The sequence below is a fragment of the Necator americanus genome, chromosome I (genome assembly GCF_031761385.1).
Source record: "Necator americanus strain Aroian chromosome I, whole genome shotgun sequence".
NCBI classification, from domain to species: Eukaryota; Metazoa; Nematoda; class Chromadorea; order Rhabditida; family Ancylostomatidae; genus Necator; species Necator americanus.
In genome coordinates, this window is record NC_087371.1 from 18655499 (window position 1) to 18681759 (window position 26261).

General features: G+C 41.7%; 4 protein-coding genes across 8 annotated transcripts in view; 1 reads left to right on the plus strand and 3 right to left on the minus strand.

Annotated features, from left to right (window-relative positions):
• Positions 1–859: 859 nt before the first annotated feature.
• RB195_006119 (uncharacterized protein) lies at positions 860–4521 on the minus strand (the record flags this gene model as incomplete). 2 transcript variants are annotated; one of them, XM_064179004.1, is made up of 11 exons in its annotated part: positions 860–1043; positions 1121–1237; positions 1360–1423; positions 1484–1535; positions 1651–1782; positions 1869–2015; positions 2077–2179; positions 2239–2377; positions 2924–3097; positions 4285–4420; positions 4486–4521. In XM_064179004.1, the coding sequence occupies 11 exons, from the start codon at positions 4519–4521 to the stop codon at positions 860–862; spliced, it is 1284 nt and encodes a 427-aa protein (XP_064035996.1). The 2 variants fall into 2 exon arrangements, with proteins under 2 accessions (XP_064035996.1, XP_064035997.1); XM_064179003.1 differs by having other exon boundaries at positions 1360–1535.
• A 2127-nt stretch (positions 4522–6648) lies between these two features.
• On the minus strand, positions 6649–12946 carry RB195_006120 (uncharacterized protein; the record flags this gene model as incomplete). Of its 2 annotated transcripts, XM_064179006.1 has the most annotated exons (17): positions 6649–6739; positions 6853–6950; positions 7018–7140; positions 7222–7309; positions 7412–7519; positions 7576–7679; positions 8171–8362; positions 8421–8504; positions 10803–10935; positions 10994–11120; positions 11203–11290; positions 12052–12136; positions 12226–12328; positions 12403–12498; positions 12548–12607; positions 12737–12814; positions 12922–12946. In XM_064179006.1, the coding sequence occupies 17 exons, from the start codon at positions 12944–12946 to the stop codon at positions 6649–6651; spliced, it is 1683 nt and encodes a 560-aa protein (XP_064035998.1). The 2 variants fall into 2 exon arrangements, with proteins under 2 accessions (XP_064035998.1, XP_064035999.1); XM_064179005.1 differs by lacking the exons at positions 12737–12814; positions 12922–12946 and having other exon boundaries at positions 12403–12586.
• A 1776-nt stretch (positions 12947–14722) lies between these two features.
• RB195_006121 (uncharacterized protein) lies at positions 14723–18737 on the plus strand (the record flags this gene model as incomplete). 2 transcript variants are annotated; one of them, XM_064179007.1, is made up of 11 exons in its annotated part: positions 14723–14850; positions 14905–14974; positions 15025–15118; positions 15168–15296; positions 16057–16183; positions 16418–16580; positions 17064–17152; positions 17236–17305; positions 18128–18268; positions 18347–18415; positions 18672–18737. In XM_064179007.1, 11 exons carry the CDS (start codon positions 14723–14725, stop codon positions 18735–18737), a joined length of 1146 nt encoding a protein of 381 aa, XP_064036000.1. The 2 variants fall into 2 exon arrangements, with proteins under 2 accessions (XP_064036000.1, XP_064036001.1); XM_064179008.1 differs by having other exon boundaries at positions 14789–14850.
• A 1382-nt stretch (positions 18738–20119) lies between these two features.
• Positions 20120–26261, minus strand: part of RB195_006122 (uncharacterized protein) — a gene marked incomplete at both ends in the record, with an annotated part of 66006 nt that continues 59864 nt past the window's right edge. For both annotated transcript variants that reach the window (XM_013451209.2, XM_064179009.1), the window contains 13 exons: positions 20120–20218; positions 21360–21515; positions 21571–21705; positions 21874–21957; positions 22078–22260; positions 22358–22505; positions 22875–23035; positions 23090–23253; positions 23320–23473; positions 23877–23979; positions 24634–24755; positions 25087–25225; positions 25421–25494. In XM_013451209.2, coding sequence (XP_013306663.2) covers positions 20120–20218; positions 21360–21515; positions 21571–21705; positions 21874–21957; positions 22078–22260; positions 22358–22505; positions 22875–23035; positions 23090–23253; positions 23320–23473; positions 23877–23979; positions 24634–24755; positions 25087–25225; positions 25421–25494 — 1722 coding nt within the window. The remainder of the gene's footprint in view (positions 20219–21359; positions 21516–21570; positions 21706–21873; positions 21958–22077; positions 22261–22357; positions 22506–22874; positions 23036–23089; positions 23254–23319; positions 23474–23876; positions 23980–24633; positions 24756–25086; positions 25226–25420; positions 25495–26261) is intronic.

Sequence of the window (26261 nt, forward strand, 5' to 3'; positions counted from 1 at the left end):
TAGCACGCCAGGATTTAATCGATTTTCGACCACAAGAAAAATCTCGAGAAACCTGGACTAACCATGTGGGGCTCTAACAAACGGCTCTCAAAGTAAATGAAGTTTTGAGATAAGTGAAAGGTTTGGAAGGAAATCACTATAGAACAATTCCAGAACCTAACAACCACTTCCGAAACGAAGCAACTCAAGTAGCATTTTAGGTACTGTATTACCTACACTCGACTGCACATCCACCAAGGACCTTCTAGAAGGTTTTTCTCTGCCATCGGGATTCGCTAGAGATAATGCGGTTTTTGCAAAGATCCGTTGTTCGACTCCTGACAGTTTTCCTCAAAAGAAAGTGCAGCATAGTTACTGACGTGGGGTGAACAGGATTCCTGACACACATTCTCGAGGTCGAATTTCACATCGCCAAAACACATTCTACACAAAACTGGTTTCATTCTTTGATATACACTGCTGTCGCCTGACATACAAAGAGTGCGACAGAGATCAATATATGGTGAAGGGTACATATAGAAATTACAAAAACATACTGAAAACAGCCCGTGAGCAAATAATATCACAAGCAGTTAAATGAATGTGAAGATCAATGTGGTGGCTGACGAAACCCGACAATCTGGAATCTTTACGTAATTCACCCGGAGAAAAGGAAAGAAGCCTTGCATATTACAGAGCTGTAAGGCACCAAGAAACCGGAGAGATTGCTACTGCCATGCAAAAAAAAAGTACGAGAAGTGTTAGAGTATCAGGTGAGAAGTATCGAACTATCTGTATAGACTATGAACAAGACGCAAACAAAAAGTACAAGTTGAAATAAAATTCTAAAGAACGGAACAGAGGTGTACTCTAAAGAAGACTACTTTAGCGGAGAAAACATCGATGTCGGTCCACGATTTTGCTCGATGGCAGCAAGCTGGGAACAAGATGCTGCAATATCCAGATTTTCACTTGAGTTGAAGCGTTTCAGAGTGAATTGCGACATGGAACGTCTTCGAAGGAACTTAATTGGGACTGTGGGGACGGAAACACTGTCGCGAACTCTAAAATAGAGCATGATCAAAAGTCAAGCCAGATATCCAAAAAAGGAATTACGAGAACTGAAGGTGAGAAGGTGGACCTCGCCAGTGCTCTCGCTTGTGCCAGTGAAGCACCACATTCTGATGAACCGGAACCAATTGCGCTGTCGTCAGAAGTTTGATCACGGCGACCAGCTGTTGCAAGGCAAACCATAGACCTGGACGTAGCGAAGATATACGATTTGCAAACATACTACATTGTAGACCAGTCTCCCTCATAAGTAATACTCTGCCTCCGTAAGAATCTTATGATACATGCATGAAGTATCAATGTGCATACCCAGCAATATTTCTGTTCTTCAGCAGAATCTTCTCTGCGGCAGGTTTAACAGCGCTTCGAGTCACTGCAACCGGTGGAGCTTCGCAAACCGTCTCAGGAGTTACGTCGCAAACATTATGAGTACCATTTCCAACTACGGTTTGGCAACGGACTTGGCGAGGAGGCGGAGCAGAACACTTCAATCAGGTATTTTAGAACATTAAGATGGACGTTTCAATACTAACTCAAGACAAACAATACTTCGAGAACTACTACAAATAAGAAAGCGGATAGCTCTGTAGAGAAACTCACTAATAGTGCGTATTCTTTGTCAGTCGGATGGATGAATTCACAACGAAGCCCGTAAGGGCAGTAGTTTGCAGAATATGGTCCAAAATTCTTGCACAACTTCGTCTTGTAGCGCGAATTCGGAGCACGCTGTGGCTAAAAACATCTCTACGTAGCAGAGTAGCTTGAATACAGGAAGTTCACTGCGTTTAAAAACCATAAAACAGAAAACATATACTCACTGTCTCAGTTACTCGAAGTTCTTCTGGTCCATGTGCGAACTTACAACGGGCACCCATTTCACACTGTCTTCCGGATGCATATGTCATGCACATCCTTGTCTTGTAGTTTGATGGCACAGGAGGAGGGCGTCGTTGACGGACGGGACGCTGAACCAGTTGGATCAAATCCCGGTGACTATTGACGATTATCTGCTATCTATGAAACCACCTCAAACTCTCTCTCATTAAGGACTTCAACTGTTGTGTCATGTTCCTCAGAAACAACTGATATCTTTGAAAGGTTGGCGAGCACATCATCGTGTTCCGCATTTCTATGCATATCTTTACATACCACGAAGAAACATCACTAACGTAGATAGCTGTTGTTTACCTATGACACTTGAGAGGCAGACCATTTCCTGGATATGGTATCTGATTTGGCACTGGCGCCGAAGGTGGAATCGTCCCAAATTCTGTCGGCAGAGGTGTGGATGTACTTAACGGACGAACAGCCGACTTAGTCTTACTCACTAAAGTTTAACATCAATAGTGGAAGATGAAATTAATTCCTTTTGTGAAACGGGCGGTACAGTCGCAAGTTAGAAGAAATCCAGAGTTGGCTAAAAAAATAAATTACATCCGTTCCCCACCTACTATATAGTTGGGTCAAAACGACATGAAGCGCGGACAGCTGCGCAAGTGGCAGCGCTCGACTGCGTAGCGCTTGGGATCGTGTAAGGATCCTCGCTACCGCCATCCATCTCTACAGTTGGCCATGGTCCCGCCTCGATTCCAACTGCTGTCTCCACCGCACCGCTTCGAGCGCTGCCGCCTACGCAACTGCCCGTGTTTCATGTCGTTTTGACCCGAAGATGCAACTCGTACATGGCTTGTTACCTAGTAATGCGCTGTATTGGAGTACTAAGCTTTCTGTACAAGACGCATGCAGAATTTAGTATCCAATTTAGTAGCACAATAACAAAATTGTCACCTATTAAGTTCCCCACCATTAGAGTATGGTCATGTGGTTTCTCTATTCCTAGCTCTTAGTAACTATTCTTTATAAATGGAAGCACCTTCGGCTGGTATTATTGTATGTGGCTGAGCCATTTGCGGAGGAACCGCAACCGCAGGTTGCACGTATACCTCTGGTGAATAGAAAAATGGTGTTGCTGTGGCAGGAGCTGCGGTTGGAACTGAGTAGTATACCGGAGCTGTTGGAGACGGCATGTAAATGAAACCAGGTTGTCCTGAATATGATTACCATTACCTTACACTCATATTATATGTCATACATGTTTCAAATGATCACCAGCAAAATCAAGAAATAAGATACTGTCGGTTTTGAATACGACAAGGTACAATCCCCTCCAAAAAAATCCAGCCGGGTGACAGCAATACACCTTCCTAACGTATAGAAGGATCAAAGCGCATGAAGCACAGTGCAGCTGCGTAAGCGGTGCGCTCGAAGCAGTGCGGTTCAGCGCAGCGGATAGAGGGGGACCTCGTCAGGACCATTCTTTGCTGCAGTTCGCGATGAAGCCGCTTACGCAACTGCACCGTGCTTCATGTCCTTTTGACCATATTATACGCTCTTTATCTACGTGACACATTCATGGGCATGCGCTCGGCTCTCTGCTCTGCCTCCATCACAACCGAGGCACCGTCATCCGTATGAAGGCATTCGATGCTGGCTTCGTACCCGCCAGTATGTGCAGTTGACCGGTCAGTTGAGCTATGCCCACCACATACGCATTCTGTCCAATCAAACGCGGTCAATCGTATACAGTCGTCGGGATCACAGACACACGTGAATCATTTATTTATACTTCAGCACAGTTTCCGTAAAATATATTTGCGAGAGAATTCGAATTTTATTCACTATTATTGAGGTTTAGGTGAACCACTAAAAGTCCGTTTCTGTGTCCTAAAGAGAGCCGCTGGGACAGGTATAAGTTCAGAGAATGCTGTTGGGTTTGTAAGTGTTCCAAGTGTTCTGATCAAAATTCTTGTGGCTTTTCCATTTGAGAATGCTTAGGTTAACCACTAGAAGCAAACTTGCCTAATTTCGAGTTTTTAACGGTTCACCTATTTAATTTATGCGCTGAACAGATACCATACTTGTTCTCAGTGTGTGGAATGAAACCAGAAATAGTACCAAACGGCTCGAAAATTAAAAATTGAGAAGATCAGACTGGTCTCCTACCAACATCTTTGTACCGAAATTTGAAATGGACGACATGTCTTATGTATTGATTCTAATCAGAGCATGCCAAAGTAATAGTATCGCAAATTAGGGAATCCAATTTGGGCATACAGGCGTGGGATGCATTATAACTCTTTTTGTTGGACATTTTGTTTTGAGGATTTTGTTGCGAGAACCTTCTATTTTACATCTCTTCACATTCCTATCAGAACACATACGTCAAGAACATACCGACAGGCATTATGACCTGCTGTGATGCCTGCGCTGGTGCTACCATGTAAGGGTCAGTATAGAATCCTCCGGCATATTGGTAAGGGACACCTGGTTGACCAGTAGAAGGTTGTGCGGGTACTGGAGCATAGTAGAACTGCAACATATCTGACGACTATTGAGAATATTTTTTTAAAATTACTGTTATCGAATTATACCTACTTGATTCGGGTCAACGAGTTGACCGGGCACTTGCATTCTGTAGTATAGTTAATAGTAGTTAGCTAAAATGATTGTATCTCCAGCTATACGGAAATAACTGCGATAAAACAACTGGAAGTGACCCTGGATAGTGTTAGTAGGGTTGACGGGATACTGAAACTATGCAATATCCTTACGTGAAATCTGCCTAACCGTTTCTTTTAATGAAAATTTGAGGAAGAAAAAGAAATAAAAAACATATCACACTCAACTTCGACTTCAAAACCTAACCGTAATCACTAGAATGGAAAACTCTAGAAACATGCGAACGATGAGGAAACGATAGAGAGCACTGACGATCCATTCAGGAGACCTTCGCACATCCCACCTCTGCCAGCGCGCCAAACCTACGGATCAATTAAATCATTGATTGGCGGTCAAAAGAGCAGCTGCGGTCAAGAGAACCTCATTCACGAAACGAAGCACTACTGAATTCTGTAGACCAGGAGAGTTCTTGTTAAATTATGAAACATTTAAGCATTGGCTTGAGATCAAGTTTTTCCGAGATGTAGATGTGTTGACACTGTGAATCGTTTGCGAACCAGCTACACATAGTCGATGTGTCCGATAAAAGGACTAAACACGTTTGACTCTACTGAATCAACTTGAATGTTTTCAAATAGCTGAAATAGTTCCAAAATATTTGGGACATAAGCTGTTAGAATGGAAATTAATTATAGTACAAGAGTCGATAGGGTCGAAATAATTGATAATAAGCGGCCATAACTTTTTTTTCGTTTGGAGTTCGAAAGTTCATTGGTCGGGGCTTATCTGATGTAATTTTTTCCCCATCAAGGTAAGAAAAATCCTCAAAACATTGTGACCTGCAGCAAACTGCCATCTCCTACATACAAAGCAGCGTGCTTTCCAAGTCTTACGAAGAATGCGTGAGTCTCATTCCATGATATCTACTAAGAAGGAGAAAAAATTGTCATTACACAACGATTACCGCTCTCCACTTTGTTCTCAGTGTGAGGCCACCATTGACTTCTGCACGATCCATACTGCTGAGCTCGTTCCAGTTAAGGGACTTTTAGCTCAAGCAACAAGCAGTATCTCTTTGTAAACTCAAAATAATTAGTCGAAGTTTATAAATGTGTTCAGTGATCCGCTGTGGCGCGATCCACACAGGCTTGACTATGAATTTAGAATTGAGAATTAAGAATTCAATTCTAGTCATGTTAGTCAGTGTTTCTGAGCAATACTACTAATAGCAGAAGCGTAAGTTATACTCTTTTCTACAATATGCGCTTATAGATCGAGACAGACAGCGAGCGCGATTCGGATCACACCTTCATCGGGAAAGGAACTTCCTGGCAACCAAGCAGAAAAATACCAGCAAATCACCAGACCGGAACTACGACCGTGCCGCATTGAGTGATCCTACTACAGAAATCCGACAGAAAATTCTAAAAATGCGCGCATGATTAGAACCCATAAGACCGTGATCACAGTAATTCTGACCAACAGTGATTATGTAAATACCCACTTTTAAGGTTCAGCAGAGTGTTGTATTTCTACCACTGCATGATTATGTGACATTAGTGCTATCAAAGAGTGATTCAATAAAATAAAAATCATCTTCACTCTTCAATCAGTATGGACAATATTTCACAAAATGTTTCTTCAAAGTCTATTAATGCAAAGAAATCAAAAATACAGACATTTCAGTACCGCCCGCGTACTAATCCTTCTATGTCAAAAGCGGCACATAGGAGAATAGGTATACGGAAATTAAGAAGTAGAAATCAATAGACTATCGGTCACATCTATGAAGAACACTCTAAAAATAATATAACTCAAGTCATGGAGGCCAACACTCAAAGTGAATCTTTGGTGGGAGGAAACCAACAGGACACAGATACACCGGCAAAGGCACCCATACTCAGTAAGATCATGCAATACAATGACAACAGGAGCAAACGTAGAATACTAGGCAAATGAATACCTGGTTTCGAGGTAAGCTGTTAAAATACTACCAATATGGTGAGATACAATGTGGCGAATGTGGAAAAAACGGAACACAAAACTGGTATGGCGTAAAAGCTGACAAACAATTCGTAATAGCTAGAGGAAACTCTTATTAAAATTATTATCAAGATACATGGTCGTTGATTGTGTCTTCTATTTTCTTCCGTAGCGGTTGTCGATAAGAGCTACTCCGGGCCCAGTGTTAGCCAAACGTCGTCGATTTGTACCAGGTGAAGCCGGCAGACTACATTGAAAACAAACACTAAGTAGTAGGTGACTAAGAATAAAAACTGCGGTACATTCTGTTCTTCTGAACCCAGCGCACAACTACACTATTACATTTTATCAAAGACTCACCTCTGAATAGGACATGTTGAGTCTTCAACGGCTTGCGTTGAACCATCTGATATTAAAGGAGAGGACTCTATGGGAGCTGATGGTTCCGCCTCAAGATTCTGTAAATATCCTCTTTCCATTCGGATAGTGCGGAAGAAAACCGCAAACTTAACAGAGGCAACTCACACCAACACTCAGAGAACGCGTCCGTACCATTGGCTGCGCAGTTTGAAACTGTTTTTTGTCGTTGAAAGAAACATCACGATCACCCGCCGCCTCCATGCGTTTTGCCAAACCCATTTTCCGCATCTTGGAATTAGAAATTTTTCAACGTGATTATATGAGAGTCTCACATCGGAACTACAGGAAACAAAAAGCTATGTGATGCACCGTTGAAGGCAAATTAGTGAAGCTCGGCCAGTAAAGTTCGGGCACCTTCTTCTCCGTTTCACACTCGTCTGGTGGAGAACTCGAACCTCTAAGCATCGATGATAAAAAGGGTATTTTCCCGAGTTTGGTTTTAACTAACATCCGGGCCTGGCACAGTGGCCTTAGAATGTTATAAAGCACTGTAACTAACTTGAATGTAGGTTGCACAGTGATCTTCCACAACTGGTGCGCGATGTCATGAGTGACGAGGCCCCCAGCATTCACATTGACAAACGAAAGCAAAAGAACCCCATCACATCTACAGAAAAAAAAAACAATGCCATCAGAATAAAGTTAACAATAAAAACCAAGCACCTGAGAACTTTATGCACAAAATAGTCCACAAGTGCTCTACTTGCTACCGGAGTTGGTCGAACTCCGTGTTCAGCAGCAGCATTTGAGAACAAAACGTCCTGTGTCTTAAAAAAAACGTTACAGATTCAGTTGGAAGTGGCTCAGCTGGAAGTTACGTTCTAAAGAACTAGAAATAAAGTGATTGTGAAATGTTGATCAATCCCCTTGGGATGCGTCATGAAAATTTTCGGTTTAGAACGGATTATCACAGAAAAACGATATTAGAAAAGTAATCAGCTATCGGAGCGGGTGCAATGTAGCGGTTAAAGGTTCCGCTTCCTGCACGATCGATCGGAGTTTCGAATCCGCCCTAGTGCTTACCAAGCCTTTCATCCCTCTGGGGTCGATAAATTGGTACCAGACTTGTCTGGGAGGATAAAAACACTGACTTGACACATCGGCTAGCCCCCGCATGTCATTGTATAGGGCACTTACACGTTCGTGAACCTCAAACGATTCTGAATTGAAGTGAACGTGGAGGCGCATCCCAAGCGGAATGATTAACGCCAGAAACTTTATCCTTAACTTTTAATCAGCTATCAGCTTAATAACTAACAGGCAAGAAATTGTCAGCAATAAGGCCGCGGTAGATGGGCAAAAAGAGAGCGGCTGTGTATCTTATAGCCGAGAATGTTGACGCGATAGCAACAAAGACAATCCAAAACCACAAGAAGGTGTAGATCTTCTCGTTTATGAAGTTTAGCATAAGCACACATTGCATGTGCTCCTGATGCAAGTTTGCTAACGCCTGAAATAACAGATACTTGATGATGAATCAAGCGCACAATAAACTTTATAACACTCACAAATCTTGCAACATCACATAGAACGATTCTAGGGAAAATTCCTGTGTTAGGATCGTCAGAACCGGTCAGTACCGTGGACAACAGCTGGAAACAAATCTTTTTTATACATGAAAACATTGCAATGAGGCAAGAGAAGTACGCCTAATTCTGTAGCAAAAGAGATCCTCAGTAACACAGATACGATGGGTTGAAACTGTGCCCTTCCTAGGTGAAGAGGGTCTGACTCGGACCATGGATAGACCAAAGTGAACAAGGTCGTCGGCCGGGTGGGTGAGGTATCAATACTTTTATAGGAATCCTTTATAGGACATAAAGAAACAGTGTTATGTTTGGATGTCTCTCGAAGAGAAAATTGTTTGACTGAACGGATTAATTTATACAACTCAGAAAGGTTGTTTTATAGAAAATAAAAGCTCGTCAACAAAAGAGCACTTGGAAAGTACTGAACTAATTAAATCAATTGAATATTTGCTCTCAAATATCGATATTCAGTGAAGAGTTCATAATACACGATAGGATTAAAGGGGAATTAGTATTTCTAGCTAAGAGCTGCCAGAATACAAAAGTCATTTTTTGGCAGCGTGCAATCAATTATTCAATAAGAAGCAGGAACAGCAACAACCTAATATGCATTTTTTTCCTTAATAGAGGATAAAGTAAAGTGAGCAAACGAACAAGTATAAAAAGGAGTGAACAGCTACGGGAACAAAAGAGCAGCTTTGAGGACGAACGACTGTAAGGAAAAATGAGCACTTGTAGCAGGAATTCACTGTTTTTATCGCCATCTTCAAAAGTAAGTTTCGTCTTAAATAACTCAGTTCTATTGATAGTGAAAGCCCTATCCTTCTTTCTTTCATAACCGCTCTATCTTTCTTCATTCTATACAGTGGATACTTGACTGAGTTGTGAAAATGCGTTCCAAATTCGAAAAAAAATCGCTGTATTTTTGCACCTGAGAAAATACGTTTTTTTTCTAAATAACTTGCTAACATGAAAAATTATCAATAGAATGAAGGACATATTCGCTTTAGAATTCTTAATTCCAAACAACACTAACTCGCATGACCTGTAAAAATGCGCAGCTCTTTCAGAAAGAGGTGGAGACCACGCTATCGTAGGGGTGCTCCACCCCGGTACTCTCTCACTACTGTTTCTCACTGTGTAACAAGAGAATTAACAACAAAGCGTGCTCCATCCCCCTTCATCTCCATCAGGAAGAACATGTTATGTATCTTGTGATAGAGCGCGAAATGAGAATGTTTTGGTTTACAGCACTTACCTGTTTGTTTTGAATGGATATAAAAAAAGCAAAAAAAAACTCATAAATCTCGACGTTTCGGTCTTCATTTTCAGGTCCATTTTTTCAACTTTGTCTTCAGGATGAAAAGACAACTTTTAATGAGGCAATGTAACCTATTCCCACCTCTATCCCCAAATACTGTTTTTTTTTATCAACTTCTCTCACAACAAAGTTATGGTCTCAAAACTGAAACCACTCAATTTTTCACGCCCAACTTTGGGCTCCAATTTTTGAGCGGAAACAATTTTATATGTTCTTGTGTAATTCCAGAACATCCTCCAATGCCTGGCAGTTTTTCCTCTAAACGGAGATATTAGCAACTTAAATCTGCGAATTGTCACAAGCAGTGACGAGCATCCTCTAACTACACATCCTTGCTCTGCTGATAGATGACTCGTTCAGAACATTGCTTCCTATTTGCATGTAAATCTCCCAACACCTCATTGGTCTCTCCGTTTGTTCCTTCTCGTTATTCTTGTGGTAACTGGGCGGCTCAGGTGAAAGGGCCCACATCGCCAAAACCCTAAAGTGAAGGGGGTGGGAGTATCGGCATCGACTATCACGTGTATGATGAGAACTGAGCATGCGGTAGGAGGAGCCTGACCCCCCACAAATGAAGGGGTCTCGCTCACGGGGTGCAGCTCAAGTGATGTGGATCCCTTCGCCAAAAGTGAAGTTGGTCCCTCCCCGAACCATACAAGGAAAAGAGGGGTTTCTTCGCCAATCGTCGTACAAAAGTAAAGGGGTCGGAGCACCGGCTCTCTCGCTTGAATTGGTTTAGTGATGAAATTGTCTGGCAAAACAAGTATTCACACCCGCACTAGTGAGTGAGTGAGTGAAGTAATCTCACCCACTTCCATTTCATCACTCGTACAAGACATTTCGTGTGTTTAAAAGTTACCCCGTCGGATAAAATGATGAGTTTACTGCTTCTGATCTATTTATTCTTCACAAGGTGTGCTGTTTCACGTTCAGGTGTGCTACTTACAATCAATGTCTCGAACTCTACTTAAAATTGAAGAGAACTCAACATCGAAAACATCACGGACCCTTCCCTTAAATAGAAAAAATAATCGACCCACATGATATCCCCAGAAATAATCGCCCTGGCCAACAAAGCAAGAGAGCATATATAGCTGTCCAAACGCATTAATTACTTCCAGCCATTTGGTCATCACGTAGCAAATCGTAGACACAAAAGACCCGAAAAATGACCTGAAAAAATATGTTTGGAATGGAGAAAGATTACCCAGAAGAAAAAGGTCTGTAACACCTTCTATGTTTAGCTTCCAAAATGTCGCGAATAAAACTTGCTAGGCTATTGAGAGCCGTCCGACGATCTTCGCCTACAAGTGTACGAAGCTTATCGGCTTCAACAACGACAGTTTCCATATCCACACCTGAAATTACGAAGATAAACTCCATTAAAACCCATAAGTAGTCATTTTCGAAAGAAGGGATTAGAAAAATGCACCAACTAACCGTGGCAAAAATGCAAACCAATCAATTTCCAAAAAAGCTTCGGAACTAAAAAGAACATTGCTTGCAGAAACAGCACATAGGGAACCCACTGAAAAGCTGTGAAGTTTATTGGAACGTATGTTGAATAGGGATCAGTGTCCTAAATTGGGGTATACGATATTCGTACACACTTAAGTGTACAGTACAAAAACATAGATGCGATAGGGAGGAGTCGGATCATCCTCAAATGAAAGGAGTCTGGCTCAAATGATGAGGATTCGTTCGCCAACCGTCCAAAAGTGAAGCGGGTCCCTTCGAATACCATCCAGAAGTGAAGAGGATCCTTTCGTAAACCGTGCAAAAGCAAATAGGTCCCTTCACCCACCGCCCAAAAGTGAAGGAGGTCCCTTCGCCAACCGTCCAAAAACCACCAGCTCCGACTATCGCATCTATTACCACAAATGCTGCACATCAACAATAAATAATAGTCTGACGTCCAAAACACAAGCGAACAAAGTCATAACAGTCACAGGCAGTTGACCGTATGCATTAACATACAGCTACAACCATTGAGTTGTTCTCACATCACAGGCAGCATCTCAAACGATGTAGAGTTAAGACGAGATATTCACCAAGTCTCTCCCGCTGCGGATAAGTTAAAAAAAAAGGATTTTTCATTTTTTTGCCATGAGGACAGCAGTGATACCACAAACCAACTCCTCTCCACAGCTGGCGATAAATGTTTCTCAGCTGCTATGGAAGGAGGTGAGCAAACGTCTACATAAACTACTTACATATCATCGTTTAATAATGTTTATTATTAAACGATGATGTGTATGTATTAGGCATTACTAATCAAAATCATAGTACCTGATAGTACATAACACGTGGCGACCAATAGCGCGAAGAATCCTCTTTGTGGAATCTGCCTATTGGTGTGTAATCAGCACCAGCTCTATAACATCGAAATGTATCTTATGAAATACAAATCCACCGAGGTACATTAAACATAAAATGGGGAGACATCAAGCAAGGCTCACAAACCTTTGTCTTGCCTCATACTCAATAGATTTCCGCACATTCATATCGAAGATACGTAACTTATCCTGGATGTAACAGTAGTCATGGTAATAGTGAACCCAGGAATCTGTAGAAAACCAAGGGTACAATTCAATAAAAAAAAATCGAAACAAGTAAAAAACGATAGCACCGACTTCATACCTGGACTTTCTGGCGGTGCCATACATTGTATAGGATTTCCAAAATGCTGTTTGGAACCAGTTATTAACACGAAGAACGCCAAAAGATATACAGTAGCTCCAAAATTCAATCGATCAACGAAATCCTCAACAGGGTAAGTATCGACCTTCGACAAAATATCGAAAATACTTGGTAGGTTCAGCATCTCGACGAACGGCACTTAATTCTGAAAGGCAGATTCTGCTGTCGGGTGGTGGAAGTTCGAAACACATCCAAATAGCAAACGCATAGATCAGAAATCCATGTGTGATTGCAACTAACAACATCAAGGATTTTGCAAAAGGTTACCACAGACCAGAGAAACCAATGCCAGGAACGAAGGGAAGTGACCAACAGGTGCAGTATATACCAGTTGAACTGAGAGTAAGTTTCGCTGGAATAAAATAACATCTTTATCGCAACTGGAAATGAAAACAAAAGCAACACGTTTTTACGTAACAGCATCCCCGCAGCATAACCCCAAAATGATTGCTGCCAAACCGGAAGTGACCGGAAATGTGGTCATCTTTCGAGTCCGCCCGCCAAAGATCGTTCGATAATGGCGGCAATTTGAATCCGCTTAAAGATCATACTCTTTCTAAGATGATATACCAATATGGGCATTCCTTCATCTGTGATGTACTTCGGACAGAAACGAAGGGGAAGGAACGAGGACCCTGTTAGCTTAAGAAAATGCTCGCTATTAGTTCGAAATGAATGCTTCAGGAGCACTCGAATCAAAATTCGAAACTACTATGCTCAACAAATCCAAACAACTGAGCAGAATATATGTCCCAAGAACAAAATAACATGTAGTCGGGTTAAAACGGCACGAAGCATGGCGCAGCTGCGTAAGCGGCTGCACTCGATGCGGTGCGACGGAGCGTTGTGGTAAAGACCTACGGAGGACCCCTACTGACACCATTCTTCGCTGTAGTTCGCGATGGTCCCGCCTCGATTCCAATTTTGGCATTTTGACAGTGAGGCAAAATAAATGAGTACCTCCGCTACCGAGGAAGCTGCGAAGGAGTTGGATGAGGTTGGAAATCGCTCTCACAAGAAAGCAAGCAAGAGTCCTCAATGTATGTAATAGGATCGAAACGACATCACGCACAAGCTTCTCTCGAGGCGGGACGGTGGAGCGTAGCGGTTAGGGGCGCATTGGAACCCTTGCTGGCACCACCTATCACTGCGGTTTGCGAAGGTCCAAGCTCGGTTCCAACTGCTGCCTCCACAACGCCGTTTCAAGCGCGTACGCAAATGCATCACGCTTCATGTTGTTTTGAACCGACTATATTCTACTCGCCATTCCTCTTCTTTGCAGATAAGAAAGAAACTATTCTCGTAGCGCGTAACTTCTTCTTTTTCTACTTCTTCTCACGAACATTTCTCCAAGGCTGCTTCTTAGATGCATAAGCAATTAAGCGTTTGGTAAACAGTGCATACATGAGAAATTCTTAATTGTTGTAGAAAAGGAGAGGAAGCAAAGCAAGCACCACTCCGTGAATTTCTGCAAAATTCACAGTAAAATATGTTCAGACGGGAGACCGCATTCGAGGCAACAGAATGACTGTTAGGTAGGGAAAGAGCGCACGTTTCATCTGTTCCATTTTAAGGCGGCGTATCACTATTTTGACGTGGCGCGGAACCCACAATGAAAGCGTAGAGTTCGGGTTGTAGATTGCGGACACGCACGCGCCGCGTCAGCTAGCGAGTGGTCGGAGGTCACTGAGGTCACCTCACCAGCCCATTAAAGTAAAACCTATGATGGGACCTAAATGTGTGCAAAGAATCGCGTTCTAACGTACGTCGTGAGAACTGAAGCGGTTCCCACGCCGTTTTCTTTAACGAAAACTAGGCAGAGATGAGCGGACCCACCCCGGATCCCGCAATCTACAACCCCATTCTTAGCTTTTTCCTCGATTCTCTCATCACGTCAGATTCTTGGTATGCTTTTAAGGCGTTCATTAGCAATGGTTCATCCGAGCTTCAAATATTTGTTGAAGCTGGGCACATGCTCCTTCCACGGACTAATTCTAACTCAATTTAATAAAAGTGGGACCGAAGGTGATTCCAAAGGCGCGAAAGGCTTTGGTGAACTGACTATTCGAACTCCTCTCGTTGTGAGTTCCGCACCACGTAAAATCATGATACGCTGCCTTTGATTTGAACAGATGGAGGAGTCTGTATCTGTGTCTGTATCTGCATTGTACCGTATGGAAATGAGTGATAATACGCTATAAAAAGAGGAGATCATCTCATGTCCCATTCATTCTTAGTCAAGTGTTCGTAATCTGCGGTTATGTCTACAAATACTGAACAAGATCTAATATTCATTCATTTCTGGAAGTTTCCCATTCAACCATCGATGGGAGTTATTCGCGAAATTGACGTCTTTTCTACGATAGATGGACCCGTAATTCATGACTGGTGAGGGTTCCCTAGCTTTTGGAACAAAACCGCGAAAACATTTTTCCTTACCAGGGAGATTCGTGTTGGACCAGACACATTCGGAGCGTTTCGAGCCGCAGGAATGAGGAACAGACACGTGCAGGTTTGCTACTTCCTTCTGATCCACCACGGCGAGTCAGATCTCTCTTTCAGCTGCGACTTCGCCCAGCAATGTTTAGAGATCATATTGCTGAAGCGACAAAATGTACCTTCCAAATGAAAGTTCGAGATAGGCAAACAGGACAAGGTAAAATAGTTCCGAGTGATCTTTACTTAACGATAACAAGCAGCTATAGAGTTACTGACACCGGAACCGTGCAGTATAACTCCCCCAGCCAGCGAAAGAGCTCATGGATTCAAGGTCCCCATTGCTTCGGCCATTGGAGCAACTTTAATACAACTTTACCAGGCAGCATCCTTTGCAGGTAAAGACTCATAGTCGGCGCCAAATGGGTTCAACCAAGTAGCCGCGTTACGCTTTCAGTTTGGTCAGCGCACAGAGGGCGCACATGAACATCAAGTGAAAGGCAGCTTACCACAAAATTACGATGTTCAGATCAGTTCACAAAGAAATACGATTAAGACTGTAAATACCGAGTATAGTACGACAAAAAGCACGGTGCAATTGCACGTAAGCGGTTGCGCTCGAAGCGGTGCGGTGGAGCGTAGCGGTTAATATCGGGGAGAACCCCTCGCTAGCACCATTCATCGATGCAGTGCGCGATGGCCCATCTCGATTCCAACCGCGGTATCCACCGCGCCGCTTCGAGTGCAGCCGCTTATGCAACTGCACTCTATGGTTGCGACCACGCTCAGTTACCTTTAATTGTCCTGAAGAACGGCGTGCGAAACTGCCTTTGCGATCGAATTTTCACGTGAGACACCTGCCAACGTGTTACGCATGCGAGCGTGGGCGTACGCGCCGCGTCTATCAGCTAGCGGAAGAGTTGACGCCAACAGCGTTTTCCACGCCGTTTTCCAGGACAGTTGGCGGGCGGTTGCGCTCGTACCCTTGATCCACACCCCTGACCCTATCCTTTTGTGAAGAGATCCCAATACCGTCAAATTGTGGTGTGCTACCTGTAAGGAAATGAGTGCGCTGCGGCACATGCGTCATGGCCACTCGGTTGGATACATTGGTCTCGCGGCGAACTCCAACTTGTCTCCAAGAAATAACAAATTTAGGGCGGGTGTGTGAAATCACAACAACAATTACCATACCTCAGTCACAGTTCAGAGTCACAGACTGGGAAATGCTGCCTCCTTCCACTCCTCTTCATCTCGATTGGCGTTTTCGACTTTTGGACGACAAGTTGGCTTTTTTTTCTCGTGTTATGAGGTGAACAAGCGCCATCCTTAATTCCTGTATAGCAACTATTTTCGGTCTAGCTTGATTTTGGGTGGATAAGAATTGTTATTTTTATTGAAGAGCCATGCGGAAAAAGACTGGAGCCATGTACATGGAGCTCCATATGTATATTCTCTTTGTGCTAGTTACCTCAGTCCGTGACAACGCATATGATCACAAAAATAAATCCTTACGCAGGTCTTGCCACGATTTCCTCCTTATCTGTCGCGATGGACAAATGTATGCACCAAGAGAAGCTTTGTATTTTTGTTCTCCTTTCTTTCGCGAGTTTTTCAATGGTAGTGGACGTGACTCTGAGAAAATGGAGTTAATGGATGTAGCGGTCGAAGCTGCGAGAACGGTTAGTTCAATCTCTAAAAATAAAGCGATTTCTTTAATGCTCGGGAGCACTGCTTTAAAAATGAAAAAGAGTTTGTCAACCGATAAGCGGCTACATTGTCGAAGAGGACTAACTCCGTTACATTATTTGTGCAAAAGTCAAGTTTTACACGGGTCCCAGGTATGTTATAATCCTGTCAAACGACCTACTCGTAACCTCTACTCGTGGGGAGACCCTCGCAGCTAACAACTAGCCGTGTAAAAAGCACTTAGAGTTAGCAAAGATCTCACCTCAAACAAAACCGGTTAGGGAACTGCCTTACAAACCTCGTTGTTTGACCCAACCGTCCAATATTATGAGTTTGTAAAAATGATAAATTCTCACAAGTCGATCTGTTCCGAATTCGAAAAGTTAGGGCATATAAATTTTAAAAAATTGCAATTTCTTGGCATGAATGTTCGTATATGAATACGAATTATGAATATGCTGTTTTCACCGATTCAGGTAGTTACTTATATGGTCACGTCGACGTTCTCCGCTCCACCGTCCATATCACCTTCGCTCGCCAGAGACATCTACAACCTGGGAAACAGGTTCCTTATAATATCTCAGAAGAACAATTGTTTCATAAGAGTTGTCTGGGAGATTTTCGAATACATTTGAAGGATTTTTAAAGGTTCGATGTTATGCAACTCAGTGGATTGATGGTAGCAGTAGAACGGCTAGGGTACATGGATGTTATTGAGGTAGAGTGAATCACTCACTTCGTATCAAAGGTTCAACTCTTCCAGCTACAACTCTTTGATTCGATTGTTTTACACAACTAAGATTTTCCTTAGGAAAAAAAACCTGATTTTGCACGTGTGACTTTCTATACACTTTCACGCGGAAGTTTCCGACATCCGCTGCAAATGAGAAAGCTCGGAACTGATTGTGCTCACAATATCCAGATTCATCGGTTTGTGGTCGGGTAGGGAGTATAGATGGGACCCGTATTTAGGACGGTGTGAGACTTTGCCAGAACACGGATGTAACGCTAACATATTGCAAAATCCAAATCTGAAACCAGTTAGTAAAACAGCGCTAAAACAAGAAAACAAACAACAAAAAAAGTGCTTAGATTATGCACAAGAAGAGGCACTGGCTGATTGTATACTTTCTCTTCTGAAAACCGTTCACAGATTTAATTTATATGCTGAAAGGGTGCCATATTCGTCCTGAGCGTGTGAATTAACCCCAGAAGTAGTCCCGATCGGCTTAAAAGTTGAACGATTGAAAATAATGTCGGAAATGAGTACAATGGTACTTAGAAGGGCTGGCCCCTTCTTAGTATCATTGTACTCATTTATCACATCATATTTTTTATAGAACCAGTTGAGGGTCAGCAATATTCGATTTTTTAGCGAAGAAGCGGTTGTGTATTTAGATTTGATAGATTAGCTACAATATTAAAATTTAGCTTAAGACTGGCATGATTGGTTGAAAATATGACTAAAATTAAATAGAATGGTTTATTGAAAGTGTGGTTTTATTTAAAAGCACTCTAGACGAGCAGTTAGTTTTTCCAGAACAACGAACTTATGGACGTGCTTATTGAGTGGTTTGTAACAGCACACGAATGCCACATGAATAAAATTCAAAATGCAGCAGTTGCGTATCTCACCACACTTCATCAAGCGCAGTACCTTTCTGAATACGGGGATGGAGAGGTAGGTTTTCTTTCCTGGTTTCCAATAGCTTGCTCGCATGTTTTGTAATTATGTAATCGAGCGAAGTGTGTAATTTAGGTGCCTAAACCTCGTTTAGCCTCCGAACGTCTTAATCGTGGCCACGGAGGTTTTAGGACAACACCTCATGTGAGTCTTGCATATTGGATGGACGAGGAGCCATAAAATATAGATTTCATATATTATTTTTTTTTATTTTATAGTCTCTATAAGCGAAGCATCTGGCACTGTAACTTCGTGTAACTTCATTGTAAATCGCGTTCACCATAATGAACGAACACAGTGGGTGCCAAGCATAAATGCGCAGAATTTTGTGATGTGCTTAGGATTTCCTGCGCTTTTTTAATGCATTAAAAATTCAAATAATGTTGGGAAAGTGTTTCAGCAACGTGTCCTGAATGCACAATTCAGTGTGAGCTGCGTACGACAAATTGAAAGAGTTGAAGCTTAATTAATGAAAGTAATTAAAATGTTCAGCAACGCTTCTACAATGTAATTAGTCAATTTCTTCAGTTGTATACATCTCTTCTGATCCATAAATGTCAGCAATATTTTTCGGTTCTGGAATGATCACAAGAACTTTGGCGACCTGTATGAACAACCGAGCTGGATAAAACGTTCACTATTCGTCTGGGTGCGAATTGTTGCCTCTTTGGGTAAACTGAGCCCTGATGGCACTGAGGTTACTGCGGTCCCTGACTGCGGGACGGAGCGTTTCGCTGATGTGATGCTACTTTGTCCAGTAATCACGAACACATTATTTCGTATTTTCTTCAATCCAACATCTGCAGTTAAGGTGGTTGGATCACTTCAACTCTTCAAAAGGAATTCGGAGAGTTACTGTTATTCTTTTATGCGATGACTCCCACAGAAACAGTTCCTGAACGATCCTACTCCAAGTAACTTGTCACGATAGCAGCATTTTTCTCAGGCAAAAACCGAGACCAGTGCTGCCGTGCGTCACTCCTTTTCATACTGACTTTATAGTGCACAATTTGGCAGGCAGTTAAAGTAAAATTGGATTTCGTGCTGAAATATGGAACAGGAATAAGACTAACACAAAAAGTAAAGATTTACCCTTGCTATTGGTCGCGCAGGCACAATCGGGCTACCCCGCATGGGGTAGCCTGATTTTCAAGCATTTTCTCTCACAATTATTACTTTTGGTGTTTAAAGTTGATTTCGCTCGATTACGTTCTGTTCGTTAATCGAGGTTTACGATGAACCAAAGATATAATACACAGGTTGTCTCAGCCAGATTGAAATAGAAATGTTCATGAAGCAATTTCTGAATTGAAATACAATAGATATTGTCTTACTTATGTTGCATAACACGAAAAGAAAAATTTAAATAACCGGTACAAGTAAAACTTTGTTGGAAAACGATACATTTTTTCAAACTATGAGAACGAAAAAACAGTTACTGTTTATTTACATTTAATCTACATCACACACGTCTGGGGTGAGCAAGTTCCAAAGGCAACAATTGTAGACAATGGTTTGGCAGTGTTCCAAGAAAAGAAAACATCCAAAGCACCAAACCATAGCCGCAAATGCGTATTCAACAGTAGGGAAGAGTACCTCAAAGATATGTGGATTCTAACAGCAAACAATTCAAAAATCGGTGGTGTCGGTGAGTATCATAAAGCATAAGACATGGACTAGAGTCGTGTCCGTCCACGGACTCGCCTTCTCCGAACGAAACGGGGAGAAGTGACGAACGTAGACAAGCAAACTAGACGGTAATCGACAATTGTTTTCTTAGAGTTACTAGATCTACACGCATCGTTGTATAGCAATGGCACGAATCGTTTCTGTTCTTCACGACATCGGTTAGCACCATCGTTTCACAAGCAATTTCATTTCGTGTGCCGTTTTCGAGACTGCAATAATACTGTCCACCATTCCTTGCATGCTCTTCAGCTCCGGATACTGAAACAGAACCAGATTATCTAGAGTAAAGTAGGCGTTTGAAGAAATCCTTCAGATGTGTATTTTGCCCCTACTCTAACGTGAAAAAAATGGGCTGCGTTAAAACAATTCTTTGAAACCACGCCACAGAGCTTTCCAGAACAATATGCTCAAGTTAGTGATCGGGCACAGACACAAAAGAATTGAAAGAACGACAGCATCAAGCATATATTGACCCTTATTCCTCAATATCCATGGATGAGGAACTGTACACTGTGAAGGATGTAACGCTCTTCATAGCTGCCTAGCAAAGGAGCAAAATTCAGAATTAATTTGAAGGGAGCAAATGAGTTAACAGCAGAAACAGTTTAGGAAGTAAGAAACAAAACCGGAATATGTAGAGAAATATAACTAAACCTCATGCTAAGAAAAAAAAAAGAATTGCATTCAGAAGTGAACAAAAAAATCACATCCTTAACATGTGCAATCTAGGAACAATAAATGACACAGCCACCACCATAAGGAGTTCGAAGAAACTCCAAAAATTTGTAACCTAAGCTGAAAAGATTCGTTAAGCACAAGCAGGCTAAACGGTCAATCGGAGCATCATGTGCAAGAAGTATTGAACTACAGTATCAAGCTGATGTTAATGTAAATAAAAGGAAAAAAAATTGAAATTTGGAATACGTAGGACCGAAGGAAGATGCAGAGAGGCTACAGATTACGAATTTAGTACTACGCGGAAGCGTGTTTGGGTTCAAAATTGGTCAAAGTTCCCCTGACTATCGATATCCACAGCGCTGTCCTAGAGAAGACCAAAGCACGGCACAAAACCTCCAAAAAAAGCGATGAATCCGTTATTTTTCCTGTCGCATAAATAGACCCAAGTCGAGATCATTTCTATCATGGTTTACGCCTCAATACAGTACTTGTAATACCACAACTCAGTCATAAACGGGTATCATGGATATCAATCCTAAAAAAAATTGTTAGGCGTGTGACCTAACCAGAGGTTTCATATGGTCGAATACAGAAAAGTGTTCATGTAGTGTTTATTCCCTAAAACAAGGAATTCCGATTTGCTAAATTGGAAATGTTTCACATCGACTCGATACGTTCTAGAATTTCCTACAGAAGTGTCAAAAAAAAATTTCCAGCTCACCTCTTCTGATGCCAACTTCGTTGCCTTCACGCACTCCTTGAGTAGTTCGCATAAGCGATCAGCACATTGTCGGAGGCTATTACTTGCTGACTGGTCGCCAACACACTGCGATACCGTATCACCGATGTAGATCAGCTTATGAGCCGCCAAAATAATCTAAATAACCCTGTATGGTAGGACTGCTTTTTGCATAGGATCTTGACACACATACCAGCTTCCCCTTCTGTACAAACTCTCGTGGAGGCAGATTATTTTCTACGGTTCCGAGGAATTCTTCAACCGCTAAGGAGAGTGATTCCGTATGTTGGTCTAGTTGTGGAGCATAGAAGCGCACGAGTTGGCGGTCCTGTAATAAGAGGAGTCCTGCGGAAGTCTAATTTTGAGCAAAACTTTTCAAATAAGTGATAAAGTCGCAGACATGATTAATATACAAATAATCTACAAGTATGGACGGCTGCAGTAAATCCCGGAGTAATATATGAGGTCAATAAAAGATATGTGAAGAGAATTTCACCTCGTCACTAATATTCCCGTTGAATGCAAAGTTAACTGCGCCGTTGGATCGACCTGGTACAACGTCGTCCAAATACGCGTAGTCCTAGAATAAGAGCTTATCTTCGAGGTCCATAAGCTGAGCTAAACTAGCTATACGACATAGTATTGTGTATTTGAGCTCTGTTCAGTAAATTCTCTTAAAAACAAGTCGTGAGTCAGTTACCTGATACAAGCTTTCTCCTTCACTAACAACAGACTCGAGATCATCTTCTTCAATAATTCTGGTTTCCTGGAGACGATTCACGGACGACAGAGGTGGCCCATATCGTGATGAACTGCTTGGCATCGGCTTCGCGTAATCTCCGTTTGAATCCACTGAAGAGGTGGCCGATGGACGATCACGTGGCTGAAACTTCATCAAATACTACAACTGCAGCTTAAGATTCAAGCCTCTAGGAGCAGTAATCTTTTTTTCGTTTGCTGAATGGCAGGCTTTATTTTACCTCATCGGCAAATGTAACCCGTCCTTTCGGTTTATCCCCATTGTGCTTGGTTACTAGAATAGAAGAGGGCTGTGATGAATCCGACGATGTCACTGTGGAGGTGGAGGATGAGGACAAACGTTTCGTTTCGTCCAAAAATGGTGGAGATCTGGAAGCAGAAATCCGTAAAACTCATAATAATGCACTAAAACACAAGGAAAATGAAACAGAATGAACGTAATAAGAACACAAAAAATATATTGCGGATTGAGTCTAAAAATTATTTGATTTATTCAGAATGCACTTTTTTCAATATTAAGGAGCGTAGATGAGGAAACATTTGAAGAGTAAATGATAAATAAATCAGTTTAATGATGATGATTAATTAAAATTTAATGTTGACGATTTTGATCAAATGATGATAATGTCTTAGGTAATGACAAATGATAAATGATACATCATTAAATGATTATTTCAGTTCAGAAAATATCCGCTAAAAATTTTGGAGCTTTTTAGATCAACAAAATTAACACCGTACCCAAGCGAATTCGCCGATTTCTCAGCCGTTTTCAGCTGAGACGTGATAATTGGTTTAGGGAATTCCGGTTTAATATTAGTCAACGGACTGAGGAATATGACAGTAGGAGAAGGAATAAGAAGTTGGGTCCACTGCAGAAGACGTCGACAATCGGACGGAGCCTAAATTCCTTTTCATCCAGCATAGATTCTGAAGTCGTACTCTCGAATCTTCACCTTACGAAGAGCAGCGATAAATTGTTCCAGAGCGTCCATGGAATGCGAGCTTTCGCTGTCTCTGGATAAGACTGAGACGGTCCAGCCAGCGCTGTCGAGGTTTTTTCGCAGTGTTGCAATCTGAGCTCTTGTATCGAGGAGAGGTTTCAGGAGACCGTCGAATTCTCAAAGATATTACGTTATTGTCTTCTTAGCAGCTGATAATAAACTACTGAGCAAAAGAAATCTACCATCAGCTTTCGGGTTCTTTCGATCGATTGAAATTCTACCGGTTCCGTCCACAAACATATCCAAGGCTTCCTGCGCCGTCGTGACCGCATCTCGAAGGCTATTCAGGTTCGCTTGGAGAAGGTGAGGTGCTCGCCACAGCTTAGGTGCTGTTACCTAAACACCAGCTCTTCAGACTTAGATGAAACCGGGAAAATGAGCGGCAGGGTCGGACCGTTGCGGATTCTCTACTTTTCTGTTGTTTCCCGCAATCTCTATCTAGTTTTGTAATTTATCCCATCATCTCACATGTCTCCATCTTTCACATCCTTAAAGACATTTCTGCGCACCACGCCAAATAAAAGGATCATTTTCGGGAAAAAATATCAGAAATTTCGTTCACAAAAATGTAGCTAGGCAAATTAATTCCAGCAATTAATTAACTAATTAATTTCCCTCTTAGCTATATACGCACGGTTCAGCTTTAGTGATTGAATAATTGTGAGTTATAAGTCAATATTTATCCAAATTTGAAGGAGTTTTGATGAAATTCTTTGCTGAATTTGGAAAATCGCCTCACCTTATCAATCTGTGAACAGGAGTTTTCGATCACTCTCAAACATTCGGTCATCTTCGAACAAACAATACGTTTTCTAGCCTGCACTGCTTCATCCACGATATCACTGAAATGAAAAAATATCCTGTGCTGGATAGTCAGAAAAGAACAAAAATATGGACATTTCGAAAAAAAAGTGATTTGTCAGCTTTTTCCGAAACGAATTCTAATACTATGTTGTGTGGTGTAAATTGCCTCAGAGCTTAGGAACCAATGAATTGTTCCTTATCATTTACAGATTAAACCACTATTTCATTGGTAATCCTGGGAAATATTATGCCGTGAGATTTGTCGGAAGTATTTTTAGACCTTTCTGCGAGTTGAAACGTTAGAAAGTAAACATGGGTATCGCTGATAATCGATTGGTATTGATTTTTTCGTAGGATAGTTCAATGTGTAAGGATTAAAAGGGAAGGACATTTTGCGTTGTCTTTTAGACACTTCACATCGTTGATTTCACCTCGGTCTGTTTTCCCTTCTTGAATATACGACTATCCTACGAAAGACGCAATCTTGCGGCCAGTTAGGCAAATCAGATCATTTCAATTCGGCATCTATCGGGAGACGAAGGGCGGGTAGCCAAGGTCGTAAACGACGATGCAACGATGCAGGAAACCCATCTTGAAAACCCGATCATAAGTTGAAATGCAAAATTCAAAAAAGACAGGAAATCCCCATCTGAAAATGTAGTACACCATCAATTCGAAATTCTCACACTTACCTTCCTGATGCTGTTTTCGACGGCGCTACAGTAGTTGGAATGAGATTCCAATCAGCTGAGTCATTCCTGCGCATGTCTTCCTCAACTGTTGTTGGGATAAGCCACTCCTTTCCATTATTCCCCTGACAAAAAATGCTTTTGAAGCTCAAGAATCCTTAAGATCTTTGAGCAGTCTTAGTATGGTTCAGGTGCAGAGCAGTGATGTTAACGGCGTAATAATTTCAACATGAAATCAGTAAATAGCATCCTTTAATCCACGCAAAAGACTCCATTGATATTTTTTGTTTCGCACCCGTCATCTAACGATTAATCAACTGAGATAAAAGATAAAAAGCTCCATCACTTCACTAAAAAGGAATTTCCTTCGTTTCTATAAAGTCCTCAATATTGTAATAGTAATGTTGTATATAGGAATTCTTTTAAATGGGACGAAAATGTGAAATTAACGCTGACTTCTGCAAATCGTTTCAGCTCAGGTCTTTCGATGTTGTCGAACATTGTCTGGAGCACGCTAGTACTGACAGGATTCTCCCGTGTCAGTCTGGTTAAGTAAGGTTGTCGAGGATGACGAACAATGGCAGGCGGTAGCAATCTGAACAGGAAATTTGCAGAAAGTCTTCACCAGTGGTCAAACAGAGGAAGAAATTGTTAATCTTATCGAGGATAAGATTTTTAAAGCCTTTCGACACACGATAATTCTGTCAAAGGAAGAGGAAACGCATAAAGTGAAGGAATTTGAGGAATTCTAAATGAGTAGGATGGCTAGAAAGGAACCTGAAATGCTTACTTTGGCTCTTCACTGGAATCCGAGATCGAACTGTTAGGATCGACACTGGACAGCGACGACAAATCACTTGCTCTCTTAAAAGGATCTGTGCAAACTTTAATAAAAATAAGCACCGAAAGCAAACAAATTTCCTAACATCCGGTACAGAACTGGTTAATTTTCTCTCGGTAAAGGCCATTTAGTTGCAGAATTCTCGGTGATTTCGCAAAGCTATGAGAATAGACGGAGAAAAATATGAAATCGGTAGATGAGCATTCCGTTGGGATTAGAAGATGAATCAATAAATAAAAGACTGAAAACTGCAATTTCGCAAAATGAAAGCATACGTGATCGTGAAAAAAATCAACTCGGAAAAAAAGGGTTATTGTTTGGAAGCACGGTTTGGAATCCATGAACTTCACAAATTTTTTTATTAACATTGAGTAATCTGGAGCATATCCGAAACCACTCCACAGTACCCCCGGGAGGGGGGACGGTTACCAAACGATAACTTTTCAGAAATTTTAATTATTTTCCAAGTCCAAGGAGGTTCACTTGTTTAGACGTGGAAAAATGACATGAAAATATAAGCGCTGCTTTCTGCAACAGATAGTAACAGATGATGGGATGAGAAGATTCAAGAAATCTGTCCCGACTAGATTTGACTGTGCGTTAATAATCCACCAAATATCCCCAGCTCTCTTTTTTTTTCATCATAGTTAAACGTGTCTTCGCAATTAAAACGTCTTTGTTCACGGACTCACAAAGAATGGAAGCGAAGAAAATCTCATGTGTTCGATTGTTTTTGTTGGATCCATTGGATCTTTAAATCTGTTTACTTTGCGGATTTTTTGTAGAAATG